At 37.3% G+C, this 24,997-nt stretch overlaps 1 protein-coding gene across 2 annotated transcripts in view; it reads right to left on the reverse strand.

Moving 5' to 3' along the window:
- The window catches only part of SBF2 (SET binding factor 2), a 495,886-nt gene that overhangs the window by 112,642 nt on the left and 358,247 nt on the right, over nucleotides 1–24,997 (reverse strand). For both annotated transcript variants that reach the window (XM_018059528.1, XM_018059527.1), the window contains exon 17: nucleotides 19,687–19,755. In XM_018059528.1, coding sequence (XP_017915017.1) covers nucleotides 19,687–19,755 — 69 coding nt within the window. The remainder of the gene's footprint in view (nucleotides 1–19,686; nucleotides 19,756–24,997) is intronic.

Below are 24,997 nucleotides of genomic sequence, written 5' to 3' on the forward strand. Positions count from 1 at the left end.
TGTAATATTTTAATTTATTTATTTTGGCTGTGCTGGGTCTTTATTGCTATGCAGGCTTTCTCTAGTTGCGCCAAGTGGGGGCTACTCTCTAGTTGTTTTTCACTGCTGTGGCTTCTCTTGCCGTGGAGCACAGGCTCTGGGGTACATAGGTTTCAACAGTTGTGGTACATGGGCTCAGCAGGCTTCAGTAGTTGTGGCACATGGGCTTAGTTGCCCTGAGGCATGTGGGATATTGCTGGATCAGGGATTGCTGGATCAGGGATTGTTCGATCCATGTCTCTTGCATTGGCAGGCAGATTCTTTACCAATGAACCACCAGGGAAGCCTGGATATAAACATTTTATACTGTATTCTACACATGGTGATAATAGTGTAAGAAGAGATACAATTTTGGGAGAAGTCCATTTTCTCTAGGGGATGAAAACTTTCAAACAAATTTTTATGTTTGGATTACGTTAAAACTTTTACTTTTAAATCTGTATGTCAGGAATTATTTGACTGCCCTTGAATTCTGCAACAGGAGCTAGGGTATCAGGTATACTAAGGCTCAGGCAGAACCAGACTTAGACTCTGCTGCCTGTTGCATCTTCCAGTATGACTTTCAGCAGATGGGACACCTCCTCCCTTCATATGTACTTGGGGGGGGGGGTGGCAACAGAATACATCAAATTCCATGCTACAGAGTAGAATAAGTTAGAGTTTACCTTCAGCTCACAATTACAGTTCTACTCTCACAGGTTTCGTTTTGTTTTTAAATAATGATTAGTTGATTTTTAAAGGCACCGAAAGACTGCTCAAATTTGCAACTTCCTTTAACTTCTATTCAAAAGCAGGAATTTTGCAAGTTCTCTTGATCTCCTATATGTGATTCTCTTGTTCTGCTTCATTCTTTGGCTTTTCTTCCTTTTCTCATTCCACAGAAATTTCCCCCAAGTTTCTGACTTCTATTATTTTCTCTTTCCTCCCAACAGCATTTGGTAATCATCTCTCTTTAGAAGTCTCTCAAATTTATACCTTCAGTCACACCTTTCTTTCAGGTTAAAATTTGCATTTCTCATTGTTATCTACACAGATCCACACAGAGGTTCTATAGTAAAGGCTACAAACTGGCACCTTGCAGTTACTTTGTTTTATTTTGGATTTTATTATTAATAATTAGGAAAAAATTTTTTAAAATTTGCAGCAACATGGACGGACCTAAAGATTATCATACTAAGTGGAAGTGAGTCAGAAAGACAAATACCATATAATATCACTTATATATGGAATTTAAAATAGACACAAATGAGTATATCTACAAAACAGACTCACACAGAGAACAGACTTCAGGTTGGTAAGGGGAAGGTGGGGTGGCGGAGGGTAAGATTGAGTGTTTGGGATTAGCAGATGCAAACTCAGATGGATAAACAACAAGCTTATTGTTTAGTTGCTAAGTCATGTCTGACTCTGCCACCCCATGGACTGTAGCCTGCCATGCTCCTCTGTCTATGGGATTTCCCGGGCAAGAATACTGGCTGCTGCTGCTGCTAAGTCGCCTCAGTCATGTCCGACTCTGTGAGACCCCATGGACTGCAGCCTACCAGGCTCCTCCATCCATGGGATTTCCCAGGCAAGAGTACTGGAGTGGGGTGCCATTGCCTTCTCCAGGGTAACTTCCTGACCTAAGGACTTGAACCTTTGTTTCCTGCGTTAGCAAAGTAGATCCTTTACCACTGAGCCGCCAGGGAAGCCTGAATGTATAGTACAGGAAACTATATACAATATGCTATGATAAACCATAATGGAAAAGAATAAGAAAAAAAATATATATGTATATAGATATATAAAACTGAGTCACTTTGCTGTATAGCAGAATTAACACAATGTTGTAAATAAACTATACATCAATAAAATTAAAACAACCAAACCAACCTCCCTAACGCCCCCCAACCTTGATTTCTGTCTTACTTTGAAAAGTGCAAGACCCAGAAACACTGTGCCCATACTTCTACCTGACAACAAGACTGGAACTACACAGGAGATGTCTCTTAACATGGAACAAGCACTCTGCAGTTCTGTACATTTCTATTTCAATCATTTACATCACCAGTCTGATTTCTTTAAACATTTGAGTTTGTAATCTTGCCAGAAAGGACAGGAAAAACAGACAGCAGACCTGACTAAAACTTTTATAGATTCCTTCCACTCCAACGTGTCAATGTTTAGTGACAGTCTACCTCTAAATCCATATATTTGCCATGATATGATTGGGGAGTTGGTCAGATATTTTGTATGTTTTCAGTTCAAGTACATGACCTTTCAGCACATGACCTTTCAGTAGGGAGTGTATAGCCTGATAGGTAGAGTGGTGTGTACACTGTGTGTGTGTACTGGGGGGAGAGTTGTTTCTATGGGGCCCCTGGAGGGTTATCACCAAGTTCTCTTAATCCAAGAGCAATACACAGACCACATCTTCTATTCTTCTACAATTCCCCTCTTCCTCATATCATTTGTGTATTATTGCTTTCAAAGCACAACTTTGGCACAGAGCTTTCTATGCTAAGAAAATGCAAAAAATACATCTTTAGTATTCTGAAAATAAAACAAAACCCAACCAACCAACAATCAGCACAAAGCCAGTAAGAATTATTGGATAGTTAGTTTGAGTGCTGATTCTTATGTTAGACAATCAATGTGTCTATCTATAGGACTTCTGACTGGCTTTCACAGCATTTGTTACTCTCATTTGGCAGAACTGAGCTAAGCTTGAAATAAAGAAAAGGAGGAGGAAAAAGGCATAATAACAAAAAAGTCAGCAGTAGTCATTAACACTTATTGAAGGCTTATCATGTGCTGGGCAGTAAAACACTTTATATACCCTATAGCATTTAATGCTTAAAATAACCCTATAAGGTAGACAGATACTATTATCATCCTTATTATGGTTAACATCCATAGAGAGAAGTAAAATAACATGCCTAAGCTCACACAGCTTTTAAGTCCCAGTCAATCTGACTCTGGAGAAGGCAATGGCAACCCGTTCCAGTACTCTTGCCTGGAACATCCCATGGACGGAGGAGCCTGGTGGGCTGCAGTCCATGGGGTCGCTTACAGTCAGACTCAACTGAGCGACTTCACTTTCATTTTTCACTTTCATGCACTGGAGAAGGAAATGGCAACCCACTCTGGTGTTCTTGCCTTGAGAATCCCAGAGACGGGGGAGCCTGGTGGGCTGCCATCTATGGGGTTGCACAGAGTCGGACACGACTGAAGCGACTTAGCAGCAGCAGCAGCAATCTGACTCCAGGGTCCACTCACTAGATGGTGGTAAGCTTTGTGAAGGTGAAAGGGAGTTGTATTTTGGAAGCTGTGTCCTATGTGATGGTTAAAGGGACAGATTCTGGAGTTAGATAAAACTAGAGTATAAAGTCTAGTTACTACTCATTTTAGAAAACAACTCTGGGATTTGTTGATCCCCTGTACTGTATTTTTATTTTTCCTTTTCATTAATTTCCTTCATTTATGGAAGACTGATTATGTACCAGGCACAATTTAGGAGATGGGGACAGACCAATGAGCCAGTGAAATTTTCTGCTTTCCTGGAGCCTAGTGGAAAGACTGAGAAAATAAATAATAACTATATGTGATGTGCACATACCCACTAAAGAGCAGAGAAGAGGAAGTAAAAGTACTCGAGAGGGATGGGTAAAATTTTAAATAGGGTTATCAGGATAGGCCTCACTGAGAAGGTGACATTTAAGTAAAAACAGGGAACTGAGGGACAAAATCACAGAGTTAATTTAAGAAAGTGCCTCTGAGTATGATAAGCGGCAGTTGGGGAAGGGGGTTATTAGCAGAGGGATGACACACTTGCTGTACATTTTAAAATGGTACTCTTGGCAGCTGTGTTGACAACAGAATGTAGGGGGCAAAGGTGAAAGCAGGAAAATCAATAAGAGGGTAATATCCAGGCAAGAGACTGCCATGGCGTCTCACAGAATCTGTATGTCTATAGATTTGTCTCCCCACCCAATGCCAAAGGTTCTAGGTTCAGGGTATAACTAGATGCTTTCAGGTTAGCTGCAGCTTTAGCCAGCAACAGCATATCACCTTAGATTCCTGCTTCCTTTTCATTTTTCACCCTTGAAGATTTTCCTTACTTTCCTGTGCTGAGTTATGCATTAAGATATTTTACATTATCCTATATGTTAAGTGTTTTAATGCCGGTGGTGGGAGTATTGGCCTGGGATGTTTCAGAACATTCAGTATATTACATTGTCAAAGTGGAAGTCCCTAGATTTGAATACCACCTTTTCCCACTTACTAGTTGTGTGACCTTGGCAAGTTATTTATCTAGACTCAGTTTCCTTAAATGTAAAATGGAGAAAATAACATCTAGACTATGGGGTGGTTGTAAAGATTATGATCTTTTAATGTACATAAAGTACATTAACGTGCTTAGCCACAGTGCTTGGCACATAGGAAATGCTTAATGTACTTTATTGCTGCTATCAGCATCATCATCATGATGCCTGCAGCATTGTATACATAGTAAGTATTCAATAAACAACTGCTAAAGTGATCTACTGAAAATGAATTAAAATTGCAGTGTGCTCAGTGGAAAAGACATGCAGCTGGATTGTCTCTAAGTATATAATACAACAAGGGCCAAATACAGAAAAATGATAGCACTCTTGCCACCCACTCCCTTTACAAAAGTAAATAGGGGCTGCACTCCTCTAGCTGTAATTCATTAAATGTCTTCAGATAAACACCCGTGCTGTATTTATTGTCACCTTCCATTACCACTACAATCCATGGGGTTGCAAAGAGTCGGACACGGCTGAGCAACTTCACTTCACTTTCCATTACCCCAGGAGCAGAAGTGAAGGTGGAAGTAACTAGCCCAAGGTCCAATTCTACAATCTCATGACTTCAAGAACAGTCAGTGAAGCAAACAGAGGGAAACAAACTAGAATTTCTCCTCTGTAGCTTGCCAGCACTGAGATGCTAGCTCTTTTTTTCTTCCAGGCAGGGTTTCCTTGCAACTGACATGGTGGCAGTGGGTAAGCTGCTCACCAGGTTCCTTACAGGAGGCATAGGGCTTCCTCTTTCTATAAGACTATCATACTCATTAGCTATTTAAACAAGATACTATCAGATAAAGGTTTAATTGATCTCTATTTTAAAGTGATCATAATAAAAAATTTCCCATAAAACTTATCAAGTATAAATCAATGTATTTTTAATTATAAATCTCAGTCTCGGCTGGTCAATGCAAGTAGTTTTACAAAAGCAGATGAACATTTGATCTCACTAAGAATGTTTAGCTTTCCACAAGGAAAATTTTATTTTATAACCTGAACTAATCATGAAGGGAATCTGGAATATAACAATGGATGGCTCAGGGTGAATGCAATTCCTCTCCTAAAATCAGCTCTACAGTTTTTGTAATATTTGTGGTCGCTGCACATCATCCATTATCTCATCATTCCCTACAAAAGACAGCCCAGGACATGTTAATAATATAACACATTATCATATGATCCAGCAATCCCACTCCTGGGTATATATCCAGAAAAGAAGAAAACTCTAATTCAAAAAGATACATTCACTCTAACGTTTATAACAGCACTATTTATAATAGCCAATATAGGGAAGCAACTAAGTGTCCATCAAAAGATGAATGGATAAAGATGTGGTACAATGGAATATTAGTTATAAAAAAAATGAAACATTGCCATTTGCAGCAACATGGATGGACCTAGAGATTATCACATTAAATGAAGTAAGTCAAGAAGAGAAAGACAAATATTATATATTATTGTCATGTGAAATTTAAAAAACCATACAAACAAACTTACTTAGAAAATATAAACAGACCCATAGACAAAACAAATTTACGGTTACCAAAGAGGAATGGGAGAGGGATAGATTAAAGAGTATGAGATTAACAGATACACATTACTATATATAAAACAGATAAACAACAAGGACTTACTGTAAAGCTATATAGCACAGGGAACTATATTCAACATCTTATAATAACCTATAATGGAAAAGAATCTGAAAAAGAATATATATTTTATATATGTATAAAAACCAAATCACTTTGCTGTGTACCTGAAACACACTATTGCAAATCAATTATACTTCAATAAAAATACAACATATCACACTTGTGTGTATGTGTTCAGTTGCTCAGTCGTATCTGACTCCAAGATCCTTTGGATCCAGCCTGCCAGGCTCCTCTGCCCATGGGATTTTTCAGGCAGGAATACTGGAGTGGGTTGCCATTTCCTCCTTGAGGGGATCCTCTCGACCCAGGGATTGAATTCTTGTCTCCTGCACTGTAGATGGATTCTTCACTGCTGAGTCACTGGGGAAGCCCTTAACATATTACATGATACATATAATACATAGTAGTAATGAATTATTGAAATAATAAAAATCTTTTCTGAGATTTAACAAGTTAAATGGCTTTGAATATAGATTGCCTTTTTGACTGAAAATATCTTTGTGGCTAAATTAAAAAAAATTGGGGGGGGGCTGTGCTCTGCAGCATGTGGGATCTTAGTTCCCTGACCAGGGATCGAACTTGTGACCGCTACAATGGAAGTGTGGAGCCCTAACCAATGGACTGCCAGGGAGGTCCCTTTGTGGTAAATTTTTAAAAATTCAGAGTGAATTCTGTATATAAATAAAAACTATCAAGTATTAGAAAACCCATGAAAGAAAAAAAATTTTTTCATGAGCTTTCACCTTGTTTTCTAAAATCTAGATACCTGAGTTTCAGACAAGCTCAAATTTTAGATGACAAGAAGTCTGACCATGTGTTGTTAAGAAAGAATTTTTAAAAATAGCATAATAATATTCAAAAAATGGGAATAATAATAGTTACTATTATCCTATACATATAAAAAACATTTAGTTTAGTTCCTCGTAGGTCAGAAGTACTCAATAAAAGTAATTATGATTTTTATTATTCTTTTACTTATTCTCTTTCAATAACCAATAGCTATAATAGATATGCAAAATTAACATTAATGCCTGTCATATTCAACAGACAGGTTATACACAGGGTCTTACTGGTATCATTATTCCTAATCTATCATTCAGTTAAATTGGGCCCTAGTGACATTGGGGAAATACACAGACAATTTCTGTAGTTTGGTCTAGATCACACACAAATAAGGAGGTTACATGTAATATTCAGTTTGGTGTGAGCCAAATTAAACAAATAAATCAACCAGTATTAGCCAGGAAACTAAGTTGAGTAAAAACAAGTAATTATACATGATGATTATATAGAATCTTTTAAGAATATTTAAATAAATAGTGTCTAATCCATTCCACATACATATTTTAAATCTGCATTTATAACTCTCCTTTTAAAGTTAGGCTATTCCCTCAAAGCACTTAAGCAAAATTTCTGGCATTTAGCTGAGGATTTTATGTAACCAAGATTCTGATCTTTTTTTAGTACACTGAATACCCGTTACAATAATTGTACTCACATCATGTTCTCCTAACCCCTTACTACAACAGACCCTCATTTAAGGGATCAAATTCCAGAACTATACATATATATATATACATAAACAAAAAGAGTAAAGTCAGACCATCTTTCTGTTCCAAAGCATCTGGTTGGACCTCCACTTTGAATGGTAGTTTGTATTTCAAACTCGACTTTGTTATACAATAATAATGGAAGTAACAGCAGGTCCCTCCTCCAAGGTGGATATTTCTCAGAGAATGATTGGAATGAACAGTTTTGACTGAATATTGGTAATAAATCTTGAGCTTGAAGGCTAATTACTGGTAACAAATTCTTTGTGAGTAACTTTCTCTACAGCATTAATGAAAGTGTCTTGATTTGTGTAGCTTTCACATATATTAATGTCGAAGGATGCTCTAAGGCTGAATGAAGCAGAAGAAATAACAGAAAGAGGTTCTGAAAAGAAGGAAATTAGGAGAGAAGGACAATTATGCCCTGGAAAGCATGGAAAACTGATTAGAAAGCCTAAGGGAGAAGGCCCCCATGTGAGGGAGGGGACAAAACCCACACATATCAAAACCTGAACCCAGAGGGAAAGGGAGAAAGACCAAACAGATTCCCATAAATCATAGTGTCATTATATAAGGGAGATCATAGAGGATTTAAAAAAATAAATAATAGGTTAGTCTCCTTAATCCTTGACACACTCCTACTCAGTCTAACAGTTCACTTTGTTTCTTTCTAGTCTATTTTGTGGGAGAAGGCAATGGCACCCCATTCCAGTTCTCTTGCCTGAAAAATCCATGGACAGAGGAGCCTGGTAGGCTGCAGTCCACAGAGTGGGGCACGACTGAGCGACTTCACTTTCACTTTTCACTTTCATGCAGTGGAGAAGGAAATGGCAACCCACCCCAGTGTTCTTGCCTGGAGAATCCCAGGGACGGGGGAGCCCGGTGGGCTGCCGTCTAAGGGGTTGCACAGAGTCGGACACGACTGAAGTGACTTAGCAGTCTACTTTGTGCTAGTCATTTTCATGCCTATCTATCCTACTAGATGATCAATGGATAGCAGAAAGCAAGTCTTACGCGTTTTTGCAACTCACACAATTTGTAAGACAGAGTTTTACACAAACAGACACTCAGAGATTTTGTTGAAATAAAATTTTCTACCAAAGTGGTTAAAGTAACTTTATATTTACAAGTAACTATGTTCCTTCAAATCTTGTTTTTGCTATTAGTTTGTTTAAACCTTTAAAAAAATTATGAGCATAGAAGTAAAAAAATCTGTTATTTATACAACATTATTCAAATTACTTAACATGGCACACAAAGCCCTTCACAGAATAGCCACCAACTACCTTGCCTTTGTGCCTCCACCTCTATAGCCATAATTCCCAATAAGCGATTCATGGTATCTTCTCTGCCTGTAATATTTATGTCTTCTCAGCCCACCCACTTCTCACGTCTTCACCACCTGTGAGACAAATGCCTATTTGTCTTTCAAGGCACAAATGTCAATAATTCATTTGTAGTGTTCCTTGCTGCACCAGGAGTTAATGTATTGTACTTATACCTGTTTTAGAACAGTTACAGTGTAATTTATTTTACTAATCTGTCTTTTTTATAAGTGTGTGCTCTTAAAGGATAGAAACCATGACTGTTCACCATGTATTATTAACATTTGGGACACGGTAGTGAGTATTCAATGTCTGTTAAACTCAATTGTATTAGCAGGCTGTCTTATTTCCTGAAGAATGAACAAAAGGGCTGCCAACCTCTGAACATAATATGATAAGGTTGAACAGTCAAGAAAAATGCTCCATAAGTATTTATTAATTCTTCACTAGAAAACACAATAATAATATCCACTCTCAAGCTTTTGAGTAATTATTCTATAATTGCCTTGCATCATTAAACTGTGAATATTAAACTAGTATTAATAAAAAACGAGGCTTCCCTGGTGGCTCAGTGGTAAAGAATCTGCCTGCCAATGCAGGAGACCAAGGTTTCAACCTTGGGTCAGGAAGATCCTCTGGAGAAGGAATGGCAACCCACAATAGTATTCTTGCCTGGAAAATCCCACGGACAGAGGAGCTTGGCAGACTACAGTCCGTGGGGTCGAAAAAGAGTTGGACACAACTTAAGTGACTAAACAATAACAAAAAATAGTAATTCCAAACTGGTTATATAATTATAGAGGCTTTTCAGGAGGACCAGGATAAAGGAGCAGCTGTGTAAAACTGGAAAGAAAGAGTAAGAGCAGCAAGAAGAGATTGTATTGAGAGGCAGGAGGAGGAAGGAATGCTATAATGTCCTAAAGAAAAGAAGAAGGCAGAGGAAGTAAAAGCAAGATACTATTTTTCTGGCCATTCTAAAATTCTGCTGTACTGGAAGCATCCGCTATAATAAACATATTCATATCTTTTCTAGGCCAAATTTGGATTCAGCCCAGTGTTGATGCCTGTCTTCACTCTGAATTGTTTTTCTGCTGACTTATTTTTAAGATTAGTATGTGATTTTACAGCAGAAAAAAAGGTGAAAAAAGACCCTTTATCATCTCTCTCCTTTTTTTGGGCCAAAAATGTAATCCTTTGAGATCTGTTATAGGAAATGCAATGTATCCAGATCATGAAGTCTAAGACAACAAAATTCTTTTCGTATTTTGTAGATTTTTAAGAAACTCTCGTCATGTACCAAAGGCAGAAAAATGAAGACTGATGAAATATCTATTTTTTATGACAAAAAGATTTTTTTTCCAGCAGCAATCTTCCATCCGTTAGAAGCTGCTGTATCTATTATGGGAAAAGTAGAGTCCATATTAATTACTAAGAGGCAAAGTCAGTTAGTTATTCAAGTAAATTCTCAAGTAAAAGAAATACAAAAGTGCATCTGGTGTGATCCTGTATACTAGTATGCTTTATATTAGAAATGTGTGGAAGTTAGAGATTTATAAATAATGTCGTGGGACAGTTATTTCTTAAATTAACCATAACAAACAAACAATCAGTATTTCCTAAATTTGCATCCCCCAAGCCAAAGCTTAATGAAATATCCTTGCTGGATATATGGATGAAAACGGCTGAAGGAATGAGGAGGTAGGAGTGATGCCAGTTCAACACCTCTAAGCAAAAAGACAAAAAAGCTCCAAGAGTATACTACATAACTGGGATTCACGTGGGGAATCCTATTACAGTTAAAGAGTATGAGGCTTTGGAGTCAAGTAGAACTGCATTTGAATTCCAGCTCTGCCACATACTGGTTCAGTGGTACAGATTCCCTCTAAGACATAGCTTCTTTTGTCTTAAAATGGAAATAATAATACTCACTGACTTGGATTAGGTATAGTAAACCAAATGTAGCATCTTGTACATAGCAAAAATTCAATAAATGTTATTATTCCTATCACGTTCCTTTGGATTTCTGTTCTTTACTATTCTCTGTTAGGTGCACAGGCTTACATAAGAGATATCAAGCTTTGATATGAAACATACTGATTATAGATTTTAGTTCACTTACTTTGGGGGGCAGGTGTTGAGGGGCAGAATTACTGCTAGAGTCTGGGGGCAGGAAGATCATTGTTCAGGAGATGAAACAGAAAATTCTGAGATTTTGCATGCTTTAATGTTAACTTTCTGCTTCTCTGATTAGGTAACCTAGGTTTATACAAATTACATTTTTCAGATTTTCCTATCACATCATGCTGAATATACCTGGTTTGGGCTTTTATATTTTGAAATAGAAATGATATCTAGGTCTCAAATTTTATTGAGTGAGATAAGCTAGTAGATGTTCATTTAGAATGTATCAGAAAAAGTTAAAATTTAGTAATGGAAATATAAAAAAACCCATAAAATGTAGACAGAAATGCTAAATATATTTCTTCAAATTGAGAAATCATATGTTTTCCTAATGTATTTACTGAAAGATAATTAATTATATATTATATTTGAATTATAATTCAATAATTTGAATTATTATTCAGGTATAATTTGAAATAGGGTGAAAATTACAGAAGGTGACATAAGCACTCAGCGTGTGAAAATTTTTTCATTAATAATTAACAGCCCTAAAGAAATCTTCAAAAAACCATAGGTGAACTTCAAATACACCAGAGGAATGGTACAGGAAGGGAGGTGGGAGGGGGCTTCAGGATGGGGAACACGTGTATACCCATGGCAGATTCATGTTGATGTATGGCAAAATCAATACAATATTGTAAAGTAATTAGCCTCCAATTAAAATAAATAAATTTATATTAAAAATATTATGTTTAGTGAAAGAAGTCAGACATTAAAGAATATATATATGATTCCATTTATATAAAATATGCAGAAAAGGCAAATTTATAGAGACAGAAAGTATATTAGTGGTTGCCAGAGAATGGAGAGTGCCTAAACGGGCATGAGATTTCTTTTGGGGGTGATGGAAATGTACTAAAATAATATGGTGGTGATACTTATACAATGCTGAAAGTATACTAAAAGTCACTGAAATGAAACTTGAAAGGAGTGGATATTCATGGTATTTAAATTATACCTCAATAAACCTAGTAATAAAAATAAATCTTCCATGTGACTAGATTTTAGAAAAGACATTTTTATGTACTAAATGAAACTAGAATTTTGAAGAAGAAATCTACTTCTACTGAGAATTAGAGCCTGAGTAATGCTTTTATGCTGAATGAAACCTAGCTCAATCAATAAAACATTCTCAAAGTGCCATCCACAGTGGGAAATCTTTGGAATTTGGTAAGGCAACACTCTATGGTGCTTGAATTTAACGTAAATAGGGTGCTGCTTTTTCTCCTCGGGTAAACATAACTACAACTGGTGCCAAAGGAGGAAGGGTCATCTCTCCTGTGAGACATTTTGAGTATCAGTAATGAACAGATGCGCCTCACAGAAGTAATGAGAGGGATTTGTCATACTTTGATAGGGCTCTCTCCAGATTACGTGGGTTATTAAGAATTGCAACAACATAACTCTAAGGTGGGGCTTCCCTGGTCACTCAGACGGTAAAGAATCCACCTGCAATACAGGAGATCCAGGTTCCATCCCTGGGTCGGGAAGAGCCTCTGGAGAAGGGAATGGCAATCCACTCTAGTATTTCTGCCTAGAGAATTCCTTGGACAGAGGAGCCCAGCAGGCTACAGTCCAGGGGGGTCTCAAAGAGAGTGACTAACACTTTCAATTTCAAGTCTAAGGTACATAGGTCACTGAGGAGAAGGTATTAAATGGTGGTTCATAGCCTTTATTGTTGCTACCATGTTACATGGTTCTTCATTTAACATGATCTTTGACTAAAAAGGATCTAAGTAAACAAAGAGTAGCCCAATGTTATTCAATAACTGTGAAAGAGTTCCTCTGTCAGTAGTTAATTAAAAGATATAACATTAGACAGTATGTTTCTTGAGGGTAAGGACCATGTTATTCACCTGTAACTCAGCAACAAACATAAGCACAGTGTTTGGCATACCTAAAAAATGTCTTCTAAACTGAGAATGAAAGCACCATATAAACAATAAATGTAATAAAATGTAAAAATTACTATTTTTCACCATAAAAGTAACCTTAATAATTTAAACCTAGTTATTAAGGTACTACCTTCAAGAAAGGCTTCATAAGTTAAAGACACATTAAATACAAGTTTCTTAAAGTAGAAAAAGGTGTGAAAGAACTATAGAGGAAAAAAAAAACCCTCTAAATTTATGGTGGCCGTGGTGTAACAAATTCCCAAAGATCTCATATAGATAATGTCAAAAGTGGTACATCTTTTAGTCTAAGCAAAGCTCTAAAAGAGAGACGTGTTTAATCTGGGCCAATAAAACACTCTACTTTTATATGCATAATTATTTTTTAAATTAAAAAGGAAATATACATCCTGAAAACTAGAAACCACTGATAAAGGAAGCTGAAAATGATTCAAAGAAATGGGAAGATATTCCATACTCTTAGATTGAAAGAATTAATATTGTTAAAATGGCCATAATACCTAAAGCAATCCACAGATTTAATGAACCTCTATCAAAATACCTATGACATTTTTCACAGAACTAGAACAAAGATTTCTAAAATTTATATGGAATCATAAAAAGCCCAGAATTACCAAGCAATCCTGAGGAAGAACGACAGAACTGGAGGAATAACCCATCCACACTTCAGACCATACTACAAAGTTATAATAATCAAAACAGTGTGGTACTGGCACAAAAACAGACATATAAATCAATGCAACAGAACAGAGAGCCCAGAAATAAGCCTGTACATCTGCAGTCAATTAATCTATGATAAAAGAGGCAAGAATATACAATGGATAAAAGACAATCTCTTCAATAAATCATGTTGGGAAATCTGGAACAGCTATGTGTAAATCAATGAAATTAGAACACTCCCTTACATCATATAGGAAAATGAATAAACTCAGAATGGGTTAAAGACCTAAATATAAGCCATGACACCCTAAAATTCCTAGAAGAGAATATAGGCAAAATATTATCTGACATAAATTGTAGCAATATTTTCTTATGTCAGTCTCACAATGCAAAAGAAATAAAAGCAAAACCAAACAAATGGAACCTAATCAAACTTGAAAGCTTTTGCACAGCAAAGGAAACCATCAACAAAATGAAAAGACAACCTATGAAATGGGAGAAAATATTCGCAAATGATGTGACTGACAAGGGCTTAATATCCAAAATATATAAACAGCTTATATTACTCATTATTGAAAAAACAAACAATTTGATCAAAAAAATGGGCAGAAGTCCTACATAGAAATTTTCCCAAAGAAGACATACGATGGTGAAGAGACACTTGAAAAGATGTTTGACACTGATAATTACTAGAGAAACGGATAGCGAAAGGGAAGTCACTCAGTCGTGTCCAACTCTTTGCAACCCCGTGGACTGTAGCCCACCAGGCTCCTCCGTCTATGGGATTCTCCAGGCAAGAATACTGGAGTGGGTTGCCATTTCCTTCTCCAGGGGATCTTCCCGACCCAGGGATCGAACCCAGGTCTCCCACACTGCAGGCAGACGCTTTAACCTCTGAGCCACCAGGGAAGCCCCACAGATATCAAAGCCACAGTGAAGTATCATCTCACATTGGGTAGAATAACTATCATCGAAGTTTATGAATAATAAATGCTGGAGAGGATGTGGAGAAAACTTGTACTCTATTGGTGGGAATGTAAATTTGTGCAGCCACTATGGAAGACAGTAAGGAAGTTTCTTAAAAAACTAAAATTAGAGCTACCGTATGATCCTATAATCCCACTCCTGGGCATATACCTGAAAAAAATGAAAACTATAATTCAAAAAGATGCATGCACCCTGATGTTCACAGCAGTACTATTTACAAAAACCAAGACATGGAAACAACTCATGTGCCCATCAACAGACAATTGGCTTAAGAAGAAACGGTGTGTATATATACACGCAGTGGAATAGTATGCAGCCATAAAAGAAAGAAATACTACCATTTGTAGTAAAACAGATGGATGTAGTGAATATTATACTTTATGAAATAAGTCAGATGGAGAAAGACAAATACTATATGGTATCACATATATGTGGAATCTAATAATAATACAAATGAATCTATATATAAAACAGAAACAGAACCACAGATATAGAAAACAAACTTATGGTTACCAAAGGGGAGGAAGGAAGGACACAAATTACTATACATAAAGTAGATGAACAACAAGCATTTACAGTATAGCACAGGGAATTATATCAAATATCTTGTAATCCCATGGACAGGGGAGCTTGGCGGGCTGCAGTCCCTGGGGCTGCAAAAGAGTTGGATACAACTTAGTGACTAAACAAAAACAACAATAACTCAATGGGTATAACCTGAAAAGAAAAATCACTCTGCTGTACATCTGAAACTAACAGTAATTCACTAATATTGTGAATCAACTATACTTCAATTTTTAAAAAGTAGCTGATATATTAAAAAAACACAACAACAACAACAACATAGGCACCTGATCCATCATTTCTCCCACCACCTTACTCAGAGCAGGCTTTGAGTTCCACTATTAAAAAGACATATATATGGATACATATATGCAGTCACTAAAAATAATTAGGTACATATGCTATATATTCATCAGGTATATAGAAGGATCTCCAAAATATACTACTAAGTGAAAAAAGCAAGGGGAGAACATAGTGTGATCACTTTAGTTAAAAAATAATTTTATCTGTATATCCTAGCAAAAATACACAACTTTTTTTTCCCCTAGGAGGAAACCAATTGTCAGAAGAAATGGAGTAGAGGTGGGAAAGTGAGTGTTTCTTTTGCATTTTCTATCTCTCTGTACGTGAGTGAAAGTCGCTCAGTCGTGTCCGACTCTCTGCGACCCTGTAGACTATACAGTCCATGGAATTCTCCAGGCCAGAATACTGGAGTGGGTAGCCTTCCCCTTCTCCAGGGTATCTTCCCAACCCAGGGATCGAACCCAGGTCTTCCGCACTGCAGGCGGATTCTTTACCAGCTGAGCTATCAGGGATGAATTTTCTAACCATGCATATATACTACTTTAAGAAAATGTCTACCTGACTGATGAAACTGTGGACCTGCTTGTTTATTATTTATTACATTATAAAGACTAATATAAGTTCCTAGTGGCCCCATCAATGTTTTGTTCATCTTGTTGCCCAAGATGTTGTCTGGTATAGTAACCTTTTTTGTTGAGATGCTCAATAAACTCCTGGTGCACTGAAAAAAAAAAAGACTAATAAATGTTATTAAAAAATATTTTCAAAGCAAGTTTAAGCAAGACAAGTAGCTGAGTCCATTTTCTGAAGCAATGCTGAGCAAGACTCAGGAATTTACACCCTCTGAACAGTATGAGGATGGCTCATGTGCATGTGCAATCAGAGGCCAGGATAATGTAATTTATATCTACTGAATTTTCCTGAATTAACAAATCAGCAATAATTTCCCGTAAGACAGAAACTCAGAAAGTATCTAAGAATCAATATGATCTACTCCTTAACCCTGTCTGCTGGGTATCAATGCAGAGCCTCTCTCCTCCGGATCTACTTGCCTTTGCCTTGCTTCATGGCAATGCAGCTGGACCTGTCAAAGTTTTTTTTCTTTGCCAGCTGGCACAATATAGTAAGCTTTGTCAGTTGGGACACTACAGTATGAATTGGTCTCTTTTCCTGGTTCTGGTGTGCTCTTTCCTTCTTGTTCCTGCTAGTTGTGTGCGGGACACCCAGACGCGCTCGCCACTTCGCAAGTTTCAGCGGTGCCCCAGAGGCGGCAGCTTCCTAGCAAGCCTTGTGAGGACTCCAGTAGGCAGTATCCTGTTTGCCAGTCCAAGCCTGCGCCCCCTCAGTGAACTTCACTTCAGTGTCATCCAGCAGTCACAGCAATGCCTCTCCAACAAGGTCTGAATCCCAGTCTTGTTGGAGAGCGGCCCTCTCCAAATTTGCTCCTTTTGTGGGTATTCTGCCTGAATCTTAGACAAGCTGCTCCCTTTATCTGCTGTTTCTGTATTCTTTAAAATCCTCTGTACTTTTTAGTAGTTAATCCCCTATTACTACTTAACCACTCCTTACATTAAAATTTTCCTGCTCATATTACTGTTATGGTTTCTGGCTCCTCACTGGACTTTGAGTAATTCATGCCCAAATTAAACCAAAACAAACCAAGTAAAATCAAGCCAAGCCAACAATAAAGAATTAAATCTATAAACTCGTCATAAAATGTAAGTCTGTGTTATTAAGTTTGATAACAGAGAAAAGCACGGCACGCATCCCTGCTTGTTAACTAACTGCATTAAACACATGCATGAAACAAACAAACAAAAAACACAGTGTAATGCTTTTGCACTGTGTAAACTAAGCTAAGCTAGAACTATATTTCCCAGAACGCTCTTTGCCCCATGAGTCCAGGTTAGGGTTAATGACAGAGTAATGTGTCTAAGATTTGGAAGGCAAAAATGAAGCAGTGGCCACTACACTCTGAAGGTCAGTGCTGTATCTCATACACTTTTATAACTAATCTGCTGGATCATCTTAATGTGTGGGAAGAACCAGGCTCACATTTCTTCCAGTTCCTATTGGATCTCTTCCATTAGCTACTCCTGATGTAGCCCGATGGCCAACAACGTGGCTTCTTTTTCAGGTCACCTCCTTCCCTGAGGTTAGAGGACATGAGAGACATACACAGATTTTACTTTGCCCTTGTTCTTCCCTCTGTCATGCCCAGCATTTCTTCCTGACTGCTGCCCTGATGACCTACAGTGACATCAGGCCAACAGGTAGACCCTAATTTGAAGCTTTCCATAAACTTCTTCTCCAGCTTCTATAACAATATAAAAGCTGGTCCCTACAATAGATTCCTTACTTCCTATCACTCATGGTGTTTTTGCTTGATGGCCAAACCCTCGCTAACACACACTGTAATAATAATACTCCAGCTTAAGGTTAATAATCCAGCTTAAAAAAAGTCTTCAGTAGTTTGGATTTCTTAAGCAATTGAGTTTCTACTGTCGGTTCTTATTTTCCCTACAATTCTTCTTACTTTTTAAATGTAGATATTATATAGAAATAAATACCTGAGATGTTAAAGTGGGAAAATTTTAAAATGCTGTTTTCTTTAACAAATGCCCATGTGAGGGTCCATATGAAGGCTAGTTAGAAGAAAGTTTTCTGGTTACTCTGGGATATGGAGACAAATTTCCTTGGTGGTTTAAGACACAGGAGAGCCTGACCTATTTTTGTAACATTGTTCTTCATGTTAGGAGAGGAATAAGATGAAGAACCACTAAGCAGAGTTCAGAGAAGAATGGTATGTATGCAGTTAAGAAAAACTAGAGTGGGCCTGGAGACCAGTTAAGGGAAAACCAAAAGATAATGCCCAAGCTCCAGCTAGTTGTCATTAGCTTCTAAAGCCAAATTCATTTGATTAAAATTTTTGAGATTTGTCCCTGTTTCCTGAGGATGCTCAGTATGACCTGCCAGATCTCAGAAGTGTGAGTCTCATAAATTTCATTTTCTGTTTTTGAAGAGGATGGGAAGGTAAGGAGGAAGAAAAAGGAATATGCAGTGACTTAGCAGCAGAGAAAGGGCTCTTGATTATGGAGAATGTTTGGGTTAAGACTTTCAACTCAGAGACTGTGGACAAACCATCTGAAGTAAAGTTTTTTAAAAATTGGTCTTATCAAGAGATATTTAAAAAAAAATTTATTGAGCACATACTAAGTGCAGGAAGAGGACTAGACCTCATCAGTCAGAAATGGTGGATGAAACAAAAAGGCAGAACAAAAAGAGCAAGAGAATCTGCCAGCATCTAAGGGCATGGATCATTTTTATGAATCAGCTAAAGCACTTTATCTGATGCCTAGTTAGTTCTCCACTAAAACAGATCTGGGAATATCTGATAATCTCTCTTGACTCAGAGTCCATGAAACAGGGAGTAGCTTAAGCTAGAATTCCTTCCACAACACCTGTCTGAAGTCCTGGGCTTCCTGAGGCTAACTGCACATAGCTGGCTGCCACAGGTTTCTTGTTTCCTACTGTATATGTCAGACGGACGTAATCAATGTGCTCTTCAGAGTGTGGCTACGTAACTCCTTGAAAGTCTTCACAGGAAAAGAGAGAATAAGAGTTTGCTGCATTGTTTGCCACAAGAATCAATCTCTTTGAAAGGCATGGACAGGAGAACCACAATACGTGATAGATTTAAGAAAAGCACTGAACACTCCAGAAAATTTTAAGAAGGTTCACAGAAGTTGCCAGTGGAGTTTATCTCTAATTTCTGCCTTACATTTACTTATCTAGCATGTTCATTCGTTCATTCACTCATTCAGCAGAAACTTATTGATTAACATTGGGATATAGCAATGAATAAGACAGATAATATATAACATATATAATAATATCCCACCAAATTTGTTTTCTTTGGTGGCAGAGAGCAGTCAAATATAAACTAAACAATACATAATTTCAGGTTATTAAGTTGCTCTAAAGAACAATGAAGTAGGGATAGAGTGGTGGGGTTATATCTTAGGAGATAATTTAACATGTATTTCATTTTTTACACATAGTATGCAACAAATGTTATAATAAATATAACCACAGATGTGTCTTAGATATAGTCATGAGATGCGACTGATGTAGTTCCATGATAAATCAAGCGGAATACATTTATATAAATCAAAATAACTTATATATAGACCATTAAAACTTACCCTATAGAAAGCACTAGTCAGAGGGAGTAATGCTGCAGCAATGTTATATTCTTCTAAACTGGAACAATCCTTAAAGAAAACAAAGAGAAATGAGCATTATTAGGGCATTTATCAGAAATCACAAATATATGGAAACAAAAATCTATGATACATTATTTACTGTACTAAGGGGTCTTTATTTTATTCTAAATTGTCATTAAGACTTACCTAGATAATTGTGAAAAAAGAGCTGGAAAAAAATACTGTCCTAAAGCACATTCTTTTGATGTAAAAATACATCTGAGAAAGATATTTTCATACACTATTGGTGAGTAGCTACTTTTACTTTCCCGTTTATGTTCACAGGTGTGCAATTTGTCCAAAAAATTTTGGAGGGGGTTTAAATATATTCAGTTATTGCATTTCACTGAACCAAAGATATACCTTTTCCCTCCACATTTTAACTTCTCTAAGACTGGGATGTATGTTATAATTGAAATAGTGTATTTTTTCTTAGTGTTACCTATGAAGAGTTTGCATGTAAAATTTTGTTATGGATCAGGCAAGAAATATCAATGATGCCAAAACCCTTTGGGTGAAATGTTGGGGAATGGGAAAGTCAGGGAATCTCAGCGGGAATGTAAAATGCTTCAGCTGGCTAGGAAAATGGAGAGAGAGGAATGAGGAGAAGCAGCTAAAGACAGAAACCTGGGGAAGATATATGCTTATATAGAAGGAATAAAGGAAAATCAAGATGGGAAAGAAATTAGAAGAAAGCAATACTATAGATGTCAGGCTTCCCAGGTGGTACTAGTGGTAAAGAATCTACCTGCCAATGCAGGAGACGCAAGAGACACAGGTTCGATCCTTGGGTCAGGAAGATCCCCTGGAGTAGGAAATGGCACCCCACTCCAGTATTCTTGCCTGGAAAATTCCATGGGCAAAGGAGTCAGGCGGGCTAGAGTGATGGGGCCACAAAGGGTCAGATGCAACTGAGCACAATACTATAGATGTCAGGAGAAGAAATGACCAATGGTGTTGAAGGCTTCATGAAATTCAGTAAAATGAAGATTGAGAAAAAGCCAAGAAACTTGTGAATCAAAGAGGTTACTGGTGACATGATGAGGGTCTAAGTGAGTAGAGTAAAACAAAGGCCCCCAGTGTAAATGCTCATAGCTGTAAAGGGGAGGAAGCTGAGGAAGAGTTATGACATCCAAATGGGTGGCTGAATGAATCTTGGTAGTACTGAGCCAGATGAATACTTACATTCTATGTAACCCTTTGATTCTGTAAGAATTAGAAGGGACCCACGCACACCAAGGAGGAAAATCCAAGGGAGAGAGAGTTGAAAAAGAAAGGTCACTGGTAGAACAAGGTCTCTGAGATATGGCTACTAATAAATGTGGCTCCCATTTCTAAGGGGGAAACATCTCATTTCCATAAAAAGCAAACAAACAGAATTTATATTAACTATCAGGATCCATGAATACACCAGCAAAGATAACATATTAGGAGAGAGCAGCTTGGTTTTACAAGGAAGACTCAGGTTTATCTAAGAAGTTTCTATGAGCGCCGTGGGCAGTGTCCTTACTGTTGTGCAAACACTAGTTTTTTTTTTTTTTTAACTGGAGGATAATTACTTTACAATATGGTGATGGTTTCTGCCATGCATCAACATGAGCCACAGGCAAGCACACGTTCCCTTCCTCTTAAACCTCCTTCCCAGCTCCCTCCTTATCCCACCCCTCTAGGTTGTCACAGCTTTGGGTTTCCTGCATCATACAGCAAATTCCCACTGGCTCTCTATTTTACATATGGTAATGTATATGTTTCAATACTACTCTCTCATGTCATCCCACTATCTTCCTCACCCACAGTGACTGAAAGTCTATTCTTTATGTCTGTCTCCTTTGCTGCCCTGCAAATAAGAAGACAGTCATTACTTTGGAATCACATTTATGTTTTTATTTTAAAATAAAGGCAGGCTGGGAAAACTGGATATCCAAATGAAAAATGAAACTAGACTTCTATCTTATACCATACACAAAAATCAACTCAAACTGGATTAAAGACTTGAATACAAGACCTGAAGCAATAAAACTCCTAGGAGAAAACACAGGTGGTAAGTTCCTGGACATTATTCTTGGCAATCATGTTTTAGATGTGACACTTAAAACAAAGGCAGCAAAAGCAAATATAAACACATGATTGGGAACACATGTACACCTGGGGCAGATTCATGTTGATGTATGGCAAAACCAATACAGTATTGTGAAGTAAAATAAAATAAAATAAACAAATGGGGCTACATCGAACTAAAAAGTTTCTGCACATCAGAGAAAACCATCAACAAAATGAAAAGGCAACCTATGCAACAGGGGAAAATATTTGCAAATCATAAATCCAATAAAGGGTTCCTAGCCAAAATATTCAAGGACCTCATACAACTCAAGAGCAAAAAAGACCAAATAACTCAATTAAAAAACAGGCAAAGTAACTGAACATTTTTTTCAAAGACACAGACATGGCCAACAGGTACATGAAAAGGTACTCCATATTGTTAATAATCAGAGAAATGCAAATGAAAACCACAGTGAGCTGTAACTTCATTATTAGAATGGCTATTATGCAGAGTACATCATGAGAAATGCTGGGCTGGAGGAAGCACAAGCTGGAATCAAGATTGCGGGGAGAAATATCAATAACCTCAGATATGCAGATACCACCACCCTTATGGCAGAAAGTGAAGAAGAACTAAAGAGCCGCTTGATGAAAGTGAAAGAGGAGAGTGAAAAAGTTGGCGTAAAGCTTAATATTCAGAAAACGAAGATCATGGCATCTAGTCCCATCACTTCATGGGAAATAGATGGGGAAACAATGGAGACAGAGGCTGACTTTATTTTTCTGGGCTCTAAAATCACTGCAGATGGTGACTGCAGCCATGAAATTAAAAGATGCTTACTCCTTGGAAGGAAAGTTACGACCAACCTAGACAGCATATTAAAAAGCAGAGACATTGTTAACAAAGGTCTGCTAGTCAAGGCTATGGTTTTTCCAGTGGTCATGTATGGATGTGACAGTTGGACTATAAAGAAAGCTGAGTGCCAAAGAAATGATGTTTTTGAAATGTGGTGCTGGATAAGACTCGAGAGTCCCTTGGACTGCAAGGAGATCCAACCATCCATCCTAAAGGAGATCAGTCCTACGTGTTCTTTGGTAGGAATGATTTTGAAGCTGAAACACCAATATTTTGGCCACCTGCTGCGAAGAACTGACTCATTTGAAAAGACCCTGATGCTGGGAAACATTGAGGGCAGGAGGAGAAGTGGACGACAGAGGATGAGGATGAGATGGACGTGGGTTTGGGTGGACTCTGGGACTTGGTGTTGGACAGGGAGGCCTGGCATGACTACTGTTCATGGGGTCACAAAGAGTCGGACACGACTGAGCGACTGAACTGAATTACCAAAAAGACAAGAAAAAATTGCTGAGGAGGATGTAGAGAAAAGGGAATCCTTGTACACTGTTGGCAGGAAAGTAAACTAGTACAGTCACTATGGAAAACAACTGGAGGTTCCCTAAGTAACTAAAAATAAAACTATCATATGATCCAAGAATCCCACTTCTGGGTATATATACAATGCAAAGAAAATCATCATCTTACAGAGAATTCTGTACTCCCATGTTCATTGCAGAATTATTCACAACACCCAAGGTGTGGAAGCAACCTAAGTATCCATCAAAGAATGAATGTGTAAAGAAAATATAGTTTATATATGCAATATTGTTCAGCCTTATAAAGAAAAAAAATCCTGCCACTTGGAACAACATGGATGAACGTAGAGGGTATTATGGTTAAGTGAAATAAACCAGGCAAAGAAAGACAAATACTGCATGGTATCACTTAAAGGTGTAGTCTTAAAAAAAAAAGTAGAACTAAGAAAGAATAGAATGGTGGTTGCCAGGGGCTGGGGTATGGGAGAAATGGGAAGATGCTGGTAAAAGAGTACATACAAGATGAATAAGGTTTGAGAATCTAATGTATAACATAGTGACTATAGTTGATAATACTGTTATATAATTAAAATTTGCTAAGAAAGTAGAATTTAAGTATTCTCCCCCTCCCCAGAAAGGTAAATCTGCAAGGTGATGGATGTGTTAATTAATTCGATTGTGGGAATCCTTTTACAATGTATGGTATTTTAAATCATCATCATGGTGTACACTCTAAATACATCACAAATTTATTTGCTGATTATACTTCAGTAAAACTGGAAAAAATACAGAGGCCATATAGGAAAACACCACATCCTTTTCCTGTTCTGTCATCTCCATGGATTTTGTAATCCCAGAATACAGCAAAAAGTGTGAATCATCTTTTTTTCTTCCTAACTTATTCCTCATTCTCTTGCTTAGGACACTGTTATGTGCAAGAATGTCATCCCCTGTGTCCTAGCACATCTGAGTTTCTTTAACAGAAATGCCTTGCATGTTTCTGAAGACTGTCATGAGGCCCAAGGCAATAAAGTTCAACAGACTTGAGCTGTAATCTTCTCCTAAGGAAATGATTGGGATGCCAAGATGCCTTTTGACTTTGATTTCACAGCAGGGCTTCATTTGTAATGATGCTGTCCAAACTTTAAATGACAACAGCTGTGATATGAAGTCCCACACAGTCATTTATACAAATTTCCCACAAATTAAAAAAAATTAAACAATGAGGAATTTCAATCCATGACCAATTAGCAGGGAACAGGCAATCATAAAACATTTAGAAGCTATTTATTATCTTACAAAATGTTTACACATTGTAGTGCATGTCTCAAACCTGAGCGCCAGTCAAATGCTGATTGCAAAATATAAATATAAAATTCTTTGTAAATCACGTTAGAGACATTCTAAGTTAATTAGATTGAAAAATGGAAAAATTTTGAAACAAGAAGTACAATCATTGACATAGCAATAGCATTTCAGCATAGTGCAGTTATCTGTTGGGGAATCAGTTCGTAAATACACATCCTGAAGTCCCCTGTGTTTTGGCCACATAATAGCAAAGTAGTTATAGGCATACCAGGCAGTTTATAAGCTTGCAAGGACTTGAATGTCTATACATGTTTTATTTTGAACTTTGCTATGTGGTTTACCTTTAATTTTCCTCCTACAATTGAAGAGTGAACCTTGCAATCTTAATTTCTCATTACCCTCAATTATTTCATATTTGGATTTGCATACCTTTGGAACTGTTATAACCAGCATTCCTGTTTTCATAAAATTTTGGAATCTCTCAAAAATGATATATGTAAACATTAAAAGAAAAAAATAAGGCCAAAAG

This window comes from Capra hircus, chromosome 15 (assembly GCF_001704415.2).
Source record: "Capra hircus breed San Clemente chromosome 15, ASM170441v1, whole genome shotgun sequence".
Classification (NCBI taxonomy): domain Eukaryota; kingdom Metazoa; phylum Chordata; class Mammalia; order Artiodactyla; family Bovidae; genus Capra; species Capra hircus.